The sequence below is a fragment of the Giraffa tippelskirchi genome, chromosome 5 (genome assembly GCF_054371585.1).
Source record: "Giraffa tippelskirchi isolate mGirTip1 chromosome 5, T2T-mGirTip1v1.2.pri, whole genome shotgun sequence".
NCBI lineage: Eukaryota > Metazoa > Chordata > Mammalia > Artiodactyla > Giraffidae > Giraffa > Giraffa tippelskirchi.
This window is the reverse complement of record NC_137279.1, coordinates 101,563,188-101,575,957: the sequence shown is the minus strand read 5'-3', so window position 1 is coordinate 101,575,957 and position 12,770 is coordinate 101,563,188. Positions and strand designations below refer to the sequence as shown.

The window sequence follows — 12,770 nt, the reverse complement described above, 5'->3', positions numbered from 1 at the left end:
GTAGAAGCACTTAAAAATGTATTTTCCACAGAGATGCTAGAAAATGAGCTGAGTTATTTTCTAGAATTATTTCTATAGTGCTGCTTGGTCCCATCAGACTATGTGGTTGTTGATGGTTTAGAGGAATTTATACTTGAGACTAGAGTGATGGGTGAATTGTGAAAGCGTTAGCCGCTCAGTAGTGGCGGTCTCTTTGTGACCGCATGGACTATAGCCCACCAGGCTCCTCTCTGTCCATTGAATTCTCCACCCAAGAATACTAGAGTGGGTGCCATTCTCTTGTCCAGAGGATCTTCATGATACAGGGATTGAACCTGGGTCTCCTGCATTGCGGGCAGATTCTTTACCATCTGAGCCACCAGGGAAGCCCAGTGAAATCTATTAACCTTCAAATCAAAAAGAATCTTTGGTGCTACACAGAAACCATGACCATTTGAAGCTGGAGGAACTGCCAGAGCCCAGCCTTACTTCATGGAAACATCCAAGCAAGGCAATGGGACAGTTGTGTCTGTCTTGGTGTCAGATACCATCTTAGCTAAGACCTGCCAACATCGAGAAAAGGGAGACTGGGGCTGAGCGCAGTAAAACACATGATGGAAATCACCTCTCCTTATAAAGAGGCAAGTCTGTCATCACTTCTGGAGAGGCCACGAACATTGACAAAAATTTAACTCATTGCGGGGAACAACACACTGGCTCCAAACGAGTTCTGACAGACACCTCCTGTGGATTTCCAGCTGAGGTGGTTGAGAGTTGTCACAAGTGCTTTGTGTCAAATGCCTGATACTGGGGTCAGGGTGACAGAGACAAGCCCGGAGCCAAAAAATGAATGAGAGCTCCCTGACCCACCTGATGTCTGTACTTAAAACTCTACCACAGAGTCTCATCCAAATCACTGTCTACAGCGCTTCCAACAGGGATGACAAACCTCAGCACCGCAGAGGTGGGGAGTACGAAGCGTACAGAGTCTACCTGGGCATATAGGTGGAGTTCTATCACAAGAAAATACTCACTGGTTACATCCCGAGCATAAGACACATCCACGTCCTCAGGTGAGAAGATGGCATTGCTCCGATAAGGCCAGAAGGAGTCTGACAGGTCAGGAAGAACTGAGTAAGTCAGGTAGTGTTCATCTAGAGAGTCCTGTGGGACTCCATTCTCTATCATCTGTGGCAGCTGTCTGTTGAACCTGGTGGGGAGGGACGGCAAAAGACTAAGCCAAGACTTATCAGAAACTGTACAGTCCTATCTGGTTTTGATGGAATGTTTGAGTGGTGAAGCCAAGGGTCTGATCCATGACAGGGAGAAAACTCTGTTTTGTGTGTGAGACACAGCGTGGTTTTACAGGGGCAGAAGAGAGAAAAAGCAGTAGGTGCTCAGTGGTCTGACCAAATAACAGGCTGATGAACAGACAGATTTCTCTGTGATGGTACAGTCACGCCTCACATACAGGGACACGGAGTAGTGGCTTTCACACTTCCACTTACATGGCATTGACATTACTATGACACACATGCCAGCATGCTAACACCAAACATATAGCAGATATGCATCTCACTCTAGAAACCACACCTGATATAAAAATTGAGTGCAAAAAAATCACTCTGACTTAGTTCACCTGGGTCGACTGACTTGGGTTTGAAACTTGACCAGTAAATAAGAAATTGGAAACAATATAAGTACCACAGTGAAAGCAGAGAACATTATGAAAAAGAATAATAGTGGTGGGCAAAACTGACGACACAATATATTCAGCACTTTCTGTCTTTCCCCGCATCAGAGGTCTGCAGAGGTTATCACTGTACAGGAGCCCACAGATATTCAAAATTACCTCGGGGCCACAACCGCTGCTCCTTTCAGGTCATCGTGACCATTCTGGTTTTCTGCAAAGAAATTAACAGAAGAGTTATGTCAGGCAAATGCCTTTCCAAAACGCCCAATCCTGTGCCTATCTTCAGAATGTGGTAACAGGCTATTGAGACAGAAATAATCCAGGAGGCCCTAGAATGAGCCTCAGAAGAAGGCACTGGGTTTCCTTCTTGAGCCATTGGACAAATTTCCTTGATATGATATGTCATCGGCAGAGTATCCTGATCCCCAGTCTGTGCAAACAGCTAAATATATCCTTTTCCCCACAGTTCCTGGGGAACAACTTAATTATATCCTCAGCCTGCTATAATACTCAGGCTTTTTTCATCTGAAATGTTGTTTATTAATGGGATAAGTGATTTCACACTGAGATTAAATGGGAGTGGAATCCACACACCATCAAGTCAAATGAATCTCAAAGCTGCAAACAGAGGCCATTCATCAGGTTGGGAAGTTCCAGGGCCCTGTCTTCCCTCAGAGCTGCTGCTGCTGCTGCTAAGTCGCTTCAGTCGTGTCCGTCTGTGCGACCTCATAGACGGCAGACCACCAGGATCCCCCGTCGCTGGGATTCTCCAGGCAAGACACTGGAGGGGGTTGCCATTTCCTTCTCAATGCATGAAAGTGAAAAGTGAAAGTGAAGTCGCACAGTCGTGTCCCCATGGACTTCGCGACCCCATGGAGCCTACCAGGCTACTCCATCCATGGGATTTTCCAGGCAAGAGTACTGGAGTGGGTTCCCATTGCCTTTTCCGTTACCTCAGAGAAACATACCAAAAAATGACAGTGCGCATTACCTTCTGCTATCAGAAACTTCGAACAAGATAAGTCCAAGGAAAAGAGAGAGGCTATGGGTTGACAGACGTGAACGAAAGTCGTGACACCTCCAAAGAAATAAACAAGACTGCAAAAAGCCTTGGACAGGTGTAGGAACGCAGGGACATTACCCAGAAATGACAATTAAAGCATTTCCTGTGAGATAAGAGGTTCATTCAAAATTAGGAAGCCTTTGTACCTCCTGTGCCACAATTGCTAAGGTTCATGTGAGTCTGGCTGGACCACCTTGGGTAGAGTGGTTTACCCCAGGGACAACCATGACAGGGAACTTAGAAAAGTTCATTCATAGAATGTCTCATTTTAAATGCAACTATAGAGTCTGGTTCAAATCAGGCTTCAGTATGGAAGCATAGGGTCTATCAAACGGGATCATTCTCCCAGAGTAGACTAACAGATATATCGAAGACTACCTGGGAGACCAGTCGAAATTTCATCCTCTTCAGCATGAGAGCAACCACAGGCTCCATCCATGGCAGACTCCACATTCTCTTCATCAAATGCAAATTTTCCATCACTGGAAGGCTGGTTGCAGGCAGAACCTTCCTGGAGAGTGGAAGGTACTGAAACACATTCATCTTGGGATTGCTGGAACACCACCTTCTTTTCAACATCCAGCAAGTTCACGCTGTGTCAGGTGGAGAAGGGATGACAGAAAATTAAGAGGATTCGACCCCAAGCTATCTGGCTGGTTTTCATGACAGGCATTGAGTTTGCTCACAGAAAGCAAAAGAGCAGTCGCCTTAAGGAGGGAAGTAACTCCTCCTGATGTGGAGTGGAGTGTGGGTGCCATGGGGTAGGAGAGAGACAGCAGGTTCTCTGGGCACTGGGCACACAACCAGCGGTTGAAGGAGGAGATGGAATTTTCCCTACATGCTAACGTCACCACCCCCAGCACACACAGAAGGCAGGGACAGTGGTTCAGACTTTTCTGCACAGATTGTATTGATCTGGATATCCTGTGTCCAAGTGAACACAGCTTTTAAGAAGTTAAAGATGTGTTTGAGTTTGGACTCTATTCCATTCAATTTTAAAATATTTCTTGGCACAAATATAGCTTCAAGATCAGTTTTTCAGAGTTGGAGAAAAAGGAGGTATAGACTAGATATTCTGCCTTCAAGAACTATTTTTTTCAATATTTTGTTGTAATATGAATATCGTTCGATTTTCCTCCCTTGAAATCAAATATTTACCAACATGCTGATGCCAAACCAGTGTAAGACCCATAGGCTCTCACCCTACTTTACCCACTCAGGAGAAAACACACGAATACAGGAACTCCCAGGTTTAGTTATTTCACCTGGGACAACTCACTGTACATTACTAAACTTGAAGGATTGAAAAACTGAAACGCACAAACTTGTGAAACATAAATAGACAACACTACTAAAGAGATACTTGCTGCTGCATGAATAGATGAAAGAGTTACATAGAGTACTTTCTATTTTTCTCTGGATCTGAGGTCTCCTGCTGTCACCACTGACATTCACAGCCCACAGATTTTCAAATTACCTGGGAAATGAGAGCTCTTGTCCACTCACTTGCTTGTGATCGTTTTCATTGTCTAGTAGGAAATTCAGAGACAGCAGGTCATAAGAAGCAAATCAGATCTCACACATATCTACTCAGGAAACACATATACAACAGGGACCTTAATATTCTAATTGTAAGAACATAATTCTTTAGCAAAGATATTCTAGGACACTTAAGTCGTATGAGAATTAGACTGGACTGCTTCCAGACCCATCGAGGAAATTTGCTGATTGATCTGGTATCTCTCCCAACAGCCTTCGTTCTGAGTCTGTAGAAGCACTTAAAAATGTATTTTCCACAGAGATGCTAGAAAATGAGCTGAGTTATTTTCTAGAATTATTTCTATAGTGCTGCTTGGTCCCATCAGACTATGTGGTTGTTGATGGTTTAGAGGAATTTATACTTGAGACTAGAGTGATGGGTGAATTGTGAAAGCGTTAGCCGCTCAGTAGTGGCGGTCTCTTTGTGACCGCATGGACTATAGCCCACCAGGCTCCTCTCTGTCCATTGAATTCTCCACCCAAGAATACTAGAGTGGGTGCCATTCTCTTGTCCAGAGGATCTTCATGATACAGGGATTGAACCTGGGTCTCCTGCATTGCGGGCAGATTCTTTACCATCTGAGCCACCAGGGAAGCCCAGTGAAATCTATTAACCTTCAAATCAAAAAGAATCTTTGGTGCTACACAGAAACCATGACCATTTGAAGCTGGAGGAACTGCCAGAGCCCAGCCTTACTTCATGGAAACATCCAAGCAAGGCAATGGGACAGTTGTGTCTGTCTTGGTGTCAGATACCATCTTAGCTAAGACCTGCCAACATCGAGAAAAGGGAGACTGGGGCTGAGCGCAGTAAAACACATGATGGAAATCACCTCTCCTTATAAAGAGGCAAGTCTGTCATCACTTCTGGAGAGGCCACGAACATTGACAAAAATTTAACTCATTGCGGGGAACAACACACTGGCTCCAAACGAGTTCTGACAGACACCTCCTGTGGATTTCCAGCTGAGGTGGTTGAGAGTTGTCACAAGTGCTTTGTGTCAAATGCCTGATACTGGGGTCAGGGTGACAGAGACAAGCCCGGAGCCAAAAAATGAATGAGAGCTCCCTGACCCACCTGATGTCTGTACTTAAAACTCTACCACAGAGTCTCATCCAAATCACTGTCTACAGCGCTTCCAACAGGGATGACAAACCTCAGCACCGCAGAGGTGGGGAGTACGAAGCGTACAGAGTCTACCTGGGCATATAGGTGGAGTTCTATCACAAGAAAATACTCACTGGTTACATCCCGAGCATAAGACACATCCACGTCCTCAGGTGAGAAGATGGCATTGCTCCGATAAGGCCAGAAGGAGTCTGACAGGTCAGGAAGAACTGAGTAAGTCAGGTAGTGTTCATCTAGAGAGTCCTGTGGGACTCCATTCTCTATCATCTGTGGCAGCTGTCTGTTGAACCTGGTGGGGAGGGACGGCAAAAGACTAAGCCAAGACTTATCAGAAACTGTACAGTCCTATCTGGTTTTGATGGAATGTTTGAGTGGTGAAGCCAAGGGTCTGATCCATGACAGGGAGAAAACTCTGTTTTGTGTGTGAGACACAGCGTGGTTTTACAGGGGCAGAAGAGAGAAAAAGCAGTAGGTGCTCAGTGGTCTGACCAAATAACAGGCTGATGAACAGACAGATTTCTCTGTGATGGTACAGTCACGCCTCACATACAGGGACACGGAGTAGTGGCTTTCACACTTCCACTTACATGGCATTGACATTACTATGACACACATGCCAGCATGCTAACACCAAACATATAGCAGATATGCATCTCACTCTAGAAACCACACCTGATATAAAAATTGAGTGCAAAAAAATCACTCTGACTTAGTTCACCTGGGTCGACTGACTTGGGTTTGAAACTTGACCAGTAAATAAGAAATTGGAAACAATATAAGTACCACAGTGAAAGCAGAGAACATTATGAAAAAGAATAATAGTGGTGGGCAAAACTGACGACACAATATATTCAGCACTTTCTGTCTTTCCCCGCATCAGAGGTCTGCAGAGGTTATCACTGTACAGGAGCCCACAGATATTCAAAATTACCTCGGGGCCACAACCGCTGCTCCTTTCAGGTCATCGTGACCATTCTGGTTTTCTGCAAAGAAATTAACAGAAGAGTTATGTCAGGCAAATGCCTTTCCAAAACGCCCAATCCTGTGCCTATCTTCAGAATGTGGTAACAGGCTATTGAGACAGAAATAATCCAGGAGGCCCTAGAATGAGCCTCAGAAGAAGGCACTGGGTTTCCTTCTTGAGCCATTGGACAAATTTCCTTGATATGATATGTCATCGGCAGAGTATCCTGATCCCCAGTCTGTGCAAACAGCTAAATATATCCTTTTCCCCACAGTTCCTGGGGAACAACTTAATTATATCCTCAGCCTGCTATAATACTCAGGCTTTTTTCATCTGAAATGTTGTTTATTAATGGGATAAGTGATTTCACACTGAGATTAAATGGGAGTGGAATCCACACACCATCAAGTCAAATGAATCTCAAAGCTGCAAACAGAGGCCATTCATCAGGTTGGGAAGTTCCAGGGCCCTGTCTTCCCTCAGAGCTGCTGCTGCTGCTGCTAAGTCGCTTCAGTCGTGTCCGTCTGTGCGACCTCATAGACGGCAGACCACCAGGATCCCCCGTCGCTGGGATTCTCCAGGCAAGACACTGGAGGGGGTTGCCATTTCCTTCTCAATGCATGAAAGTGAAAAGTGAAAGTGAAGTCGCACAGTCGTGTCCCCATGGACTTCGCGACCCCATGGAGCCTACCAGGCTACTCCATCCATGGGATTTTCCAGGCAAGAGTACTGGAGTGGGTTCCCATTGCCTTTTCCGTTACCTCAGAGAAACATACCAAAAAATGACAGTGCGCATTACCTTCTGCTATCAGAAACTTCGAACAAGATAAGTCCAAGGAAAAGAGAGAGGCTATGGGTTGACAGACGTGAACGAAAGTCGTGACACCTCCAAAGAAATAAACAAGACTGCAAAAAGCCTTGGACAGGTGTAGGAACGCAGGGACATTACCCAGAAATGACAATTAAAGCATTTCCTGTGAGATAAGAGGTTCATTCAAAATTAGGAAGCCTTTGTACCTCCTGTGCCACAATTGCTAAGGTTCATGTGAGTCTGGCTGGACCACCTTGGGTAGAGTGGTTTACCCCAGGGACAACCATGACAGGGAACTTAGAAAAGTTCATTCATAGAATGTCTCATTTTAAATGCAACTATAGAGTCTGGTTCAAATCAGGCTTCAGTATGGAAGCATAGGGTCTATCAAACGGGATCATTCTCCCAGAGTAGACTAACAGATATATCGAAGACTACCTGGGAGACCAGTCGAAATTTCATCCTCTTCAGCATGAGAGCAACCACAGGCTCCATCCATGGCAGACTCCACATTCTCTTCATCAAATGCAAATTTTCCATCACTGGAAGGCTGGTTGCAGGCAGAACCTTCCTGGAGAGTGGAAGGTACTGAAACACATTCATCTTGGGATTGCTGGAACACCACCTTCTTTTCAACATCCAGCAAGTTCACGCTGTGTCAGGTGGAGAAGGGATGACAGAAAATTAAGAGGATTCGACCCCAAGCTATCTGGCTGGTTTTCATGACAGGCATTGAGTTTGCTCACAGAAAGCAAAAGAGCAGTCGCCTTAAGGAGGGAAGTAACTCCTCCTGATGTGGAGTGGAGTGTGGGTGCCATGGGGTAGGAGAGAGACAGCAGGTTCTCTGGGCACTGGGCACACAACCAGCGGTTGAAGGAGGAGATGGAATTTTCCCTACATGCTAACGTCACCACCCCCAGCACACACAGAAGGCAGGGACAGTGGTTCAGACTTTTCTGCACAGATTGTATTGATCTGGATATCCTGTGTCCAAGTGAACACAGCTTTTAAGAAGTTAAAGATGTGTTTGAGTTTGGACTCTATTCCATTCAATTTTAAAATATTTCTTGGCACAAATATAGCTTCAAGATCAGTTTTTCAGAGTTGGAGAAAAAGGAGGTATAGACTAGATATTCTGCCTTCAAGAACTATTTTTTTCAATATTTTGTTGTAATATGAATATCGTTCGATTTTCCTCCCTTGAAATCAAATATTTACCAACATGCTGATGCCAAACCAGTGTAAGACCCATAGGCTCTCACCCTACTTTACCCACTCAGGAGAAAACACACGAATACAGGAACTCCCAGGTTTAGTTATTTCACCTGGGACAACTCACTGTACATTACTAAACTTGAAGGATTGAAAAACTGAAACGCACAAACTTGTGAAACATAAATAGACAACACTACTAAAGAGATACTTGCTGCTGCATGAATAGATGAAAGAGTTACATAGAGTACTTTCTATTTTTCTCTGGATCTGAGGTCTCCTGCTGTCACCACTGACATTCACAGCCCACAGATTTTCAAATTACCTGGGAAATGAGAGCTCTTGTCCACTCACTTGCTTGTGATCGTTTTCATTGTCTAGTAGGAAATTCAGAGACAGCAGGTCATAAGAAGCAAATCAGATCTCACACATATCTACTCAGGAAACACATATACAACAGGGACCTTAATATTCTAATTGTAAGAACATAATTCTTTAGCAAAGATATTCTAGGACACTTAAGTCGTATGAGAATTAGACTGGACTGCTTCCAGACCCATCGAGGAAATTTGCTGATTGATCTGGTATCTCTCCCAACAGCCTTCGTTCTGAGTCTGTAGAAGCACTTAAAAATGTATTTTCCACAGAGATGCTAGAAAATGAGCTGAGTTATTTTCTAGAATTATTTCTATAGTGCTGCTTGGTCCCATCAGACTATGTGGTTGTTGATGGTTTAGAGGAATTTATACTTGAGACTAGAGTGATGGGTGAATTGTGAAAGCGTTAGCCGCTCAGTAGTGGCGGTCTCTTTGTGACCGCATGGACTATAGCCCACCAGGCTCCTCTCTGTCCATTGAATTCTCCACCCAAGAATACTAGAGTGGGTGCCATTCTCTTGTCCAGAGGATCTTCATGATACAGGGATTGAACCTGGGTCTCCTGCATTGCGGGCAGATTCTTTACCATCTGAGCCACCAGGGAAGCCCAGTGAAATCTATTAACCTTCAAATCAAAAAGAATCTTTGGTGCTACACAGAAACCATGACCATTTGAAGCTGCAGGAACTGCCAGAGCCCAGCCTTACTTCATGGAAACATCCAAGCAAGGCAATGGGACAGTTGTGTCTGTCTTGGTGTCAGATACCATCTTAGCTAAGACCTGCCAACATCGAGAAAAGGGAGACTGGGGCTGAGCGCAGTAAAACACATGATGGAAATCACCTCTCCTTATAAAGAGGCAAGTCTGTCATCACTTCTGGAGAGGCCACGAACATTGACAAAAATTTAACTCATTGCGGGGAACAACACACTGGCTCCAAACGAGTTCTGACAGACACCTCCTGTGGATTTCCAGCTGAGGTGGTTGAGAGTTGTCACAAGTGCTTTGTGTCAAATGCCTGATACTGGGGTCAGGGTGACAGAGACAAGCCCGGAGCCAAAAAATGAATGAGAGCTCCCTGACCCACCTGATGTCTGTACTTAAAACTCTACCACAGAGTCTCATCCAAATCACTGTCTACAGCGCTTCCAACAGGGATGACAAACCTCAGCACCGCAGAGGTGGGGAGTACGAAGCGTACAGAGTCTACCTGGGCATATAGGTGGAGTTCTATCACAAGAAAATACTCACTGGTTACATCCCGAGCATAAGACACATCCACGTCCTCAGGTGAGAAGATGGCATTGCTCCGATAAGGCCAGAAGGAGTCTGACAGGTCAGGAAGAACTGAGTAAGTCAGGTAGTGTTCATCTAGAGAGTCCTGTGGGACTCCATTCTCTATCATCTGTGGCAGCTGTCTGTTGAACCTGGTGGGGAGGGACGGCAAAAGACTAAGCCAAGACTTATCAGAAACTGTACAGTCCTATCTGGTTTTGATGGAATGTTTGAGTGGTGAAGCCAAGGGTCTGATCCATGACAGGGAGAAAACTCTGTTTTGTGTGTGAGACACAGCGTGGTTTTACAGGGGCGGAAGAGAGAAAAAGCAGTAGGTGCTCAGTGGTCTGACCAAATAACAGGCTGATGAACAGACAGATTTCTCTGTGATGGTACAGTCACGCCTCACATACAGGGACACGGAGTAGTGGCTTTCACACTTCCACTTACATGGCATTGACATTACTATGACACACATGCCAGCATGCTAACACCAAACATATAGCAGATATGCATCTCACTCTAGAAACCACACCTGATATAAAAATTGAGTGCAAAAAAATCACTCTGACTTAGTTCACCTGGGTCGACTGACTTGGGTTTGAAACTTGACCAGTAAATAAGAAATTGGAAACAATATAAGTACCACAGTGAAAGCAGAGAACATTATGAAAAAGAATAATAGTGGTGGGCAAAACTGACGACACAATATATTCAGCACTTTCTGTCTTTCCCCGCATCAGAGGTCTGCAGAGGTTATCACTGTACAGGAGCCCACAGATATTCAAAATTACCTCGGGGCCACAACCGCTGCTCCTTTCAGGTCATCGTGACCATTCTGGTTTTCTGCAAAGAAATTAACAGAAGAGTTATGTCAGGCAAATGCCTTTCCAAAACGCCCAATCCTGTGCCTATCTTCAGAATGTGGTAACAGGCTATTGAGACAGAAATAATCCAGGAGGCCCTAGAATGAGCCTCAGAAGAAGGCACTGGGTTTCCTTCTTGAGCCATTGGACAAATTTCCTTGATATGATATGTCATCGGCAGAGTATCCTGATCCCCAGTCTGTGCAAACAGCTAAATATATCCTTTTCCCCACAGTTCCTGGGGAACAACTTAATTATATCCTCAGCCTGCTATAATACTCAGGCTTTTTTCATCTGAAATGTTGTTTATTAATGGGATAAGTGATTTCACACTGAGATTAAATGGGAGTGGAATCCACACACCATCAAGTCAAATGAATCTCAAAGCTGCAAACAGAGGCCATTCATCAGGTTGGGAAGTTCCAGGGCCCTGTCTTCCCTCAGAGCTGCTGCTGCTGCTGCTAAGTCGCTTCAGTCGTGTCCGTCTGTGCGACCTCATAGACGGCAGACCACCAGGATCCCCCGTCGCTGGGATTCTCCAGGCAAGACACTGGAGGGGGTTGCCATTTCCTTCTCAATGCATGAAAGTGAAAAGTGAAAGTGAAGTCGCACAGTCGTGTCCCCATGGACTTCGCGACCCCATGGAGCCTACCAGGCTACTCCATCCATGGGATTTTCCAGGCAAGAGTACTGGAGTGGGTTCCCATTGCCTTTTCCGTTACCTCAGAGAAACATACCAAAAAATGACAGTGCGCATTACCTTCTGCTATCAGAAACTTCGAACAAGATAAGTCCAAGGAAAAGAGAGAGGCTATGGGTTGACAGACGTGAACGAAAGTCGTGACACCTCCAAAGAAATAAACAAGACTGCAAAAAGCCTTGGACAGGTGTAGGAACGCAGGGACATTACCCAGAAATGACAATTAAAGCATTTCCTGTGAGATAAGAGGTTCATTCAAAATTAGGAAGCCTTTGTACCTCCTGTGCCACAATTGCTAAGGTTCATGTGAGTCTGGCTGGACCACCTTGGGTAGAGTGGTTTACCCCAGGGACAACCATGACAGGGAACTTAGAAAAGTTCATTCATAGAATGTCTCATTTTAAATGCAACTATAGAGTCTGGTTCAAATCAGGCTTCAGTATGGAAGCATAGGGTCTATCAAACGGGATCATTCTCCCAGAGTAGACTAACAGATATATCGAAGACTACCTGGGAGACCAGTCGAAATTTCATCCTCTTCAGCATGAGAGCAACCACAGGCTCCATCCATGGCAGACTCCACATTCTCTTCATCAAATGCAAATTTTCCATCACTGGAAGGCTGGTTGCAGGCAGAACCTTCCTGGAGAGTGGAAGGTACTGAAACACATTCATCTTGGGATTGCTGGAACACCACCTTCTTTTCAACATCCAGCAAGTTCACGCTGTGTCAGGTGGAGAAGGGATGACAGAAAATTAAGAGGATTCGACCCCAAGCTATCTGGCTGGTTTTCATGACAGGCATTGAGTTTGCTCACAGAAAGCAAAAGAGCAGTCGCCTTAAGGAGGGAAGTAACTCCTCCTGATGTGGAGTGGAGTGTGGGTGCCATGGGGTAGGAGAGAGACAGCAGGTTCTCTGGGCACTGGGCACACAACCAGCGGTTGAAGGAGGAGATGGAATTTTCCCTACATGCTAACGTCACCACCCCCAGCACACACAGAAGGCAGGGACAGTGGTTCAGACTTTTCTGCACAGATTGTATTGATCTGGATATCCTGTGTCCAAGTGAACACAGCTTTTAAGAAGTTAAAGATGTGTTTGAGTTTGGACTCTATTCCATTCAATTTTAAAATATTTCTTGGCACAAATATAGCTTCAAG

At 45.0% G+C, this 12,770-nt stretch overlaps 1 protein-coding gene and 1 long non-coding RNA gene across 2 annotated transcripts in view; one reads left to right on the top strand and one right to left on the bottom strand.

Moving 5' to 3' along the window:
- The window catches only part of LOC145504747 (NBPF family member NBPF20-like), a 532,650-nt gene that overhangs the window by 34,534 nt on the left and 485,346 nt on the right, over positions 1-12,770 (bottom strand). Inside the window, exons 155-165 of the mRNA XM_081486053.1 lie at positions 12,120-12,334; positions 10,838-10,889; positions 10,020-10,195; positions 8,716-8,767; positions 7,617-7,831; positions 6,335-6,386; positions 5,517-5,692; positions 4,213-4,264; positions 3,114-3,328; positions 1,832-1,883; positions 1,014-1,189 (exon numbers count right to left, since the gene is read on the bottom strand). Coding sequence (XP_081342179.1) covers positions 1,014-1,189; positions 1,832-1,883; positions 3,114-3,328; positions 4,213-4,264; positions 5,517-5,692; positions 6,335-6,386; positions 7,617-7,831; positions 8,716-8,767; positions 10,020-10,195; positions 10,838-10,889; positions 12,120-12,334 — 1,433 coding nt within the window. The remainder of the gene's footprint in view (positions 1-1,013; positions 1,190-1,831; positions 1,884-3,113; positions 3,329-4,212; positions 4,265-5,516; positions 5,693-6,334; positions 6,387-7,616; positions 7,832-8,715; positions 8,768-10,019; positions 10,196-10,837; positions 10,890-12,119; positions 12,335-12,770) is intronic.
- The window catches only part of LOC145504770 (uncharacterized), a 119,092-nt gene that overhangs the window by 21,703 nt on the left and 84,619 nt on the right, over positions 1-12,770 (top strand). The gene's annotated exons all lie outside the window — the stretch shown is intronic.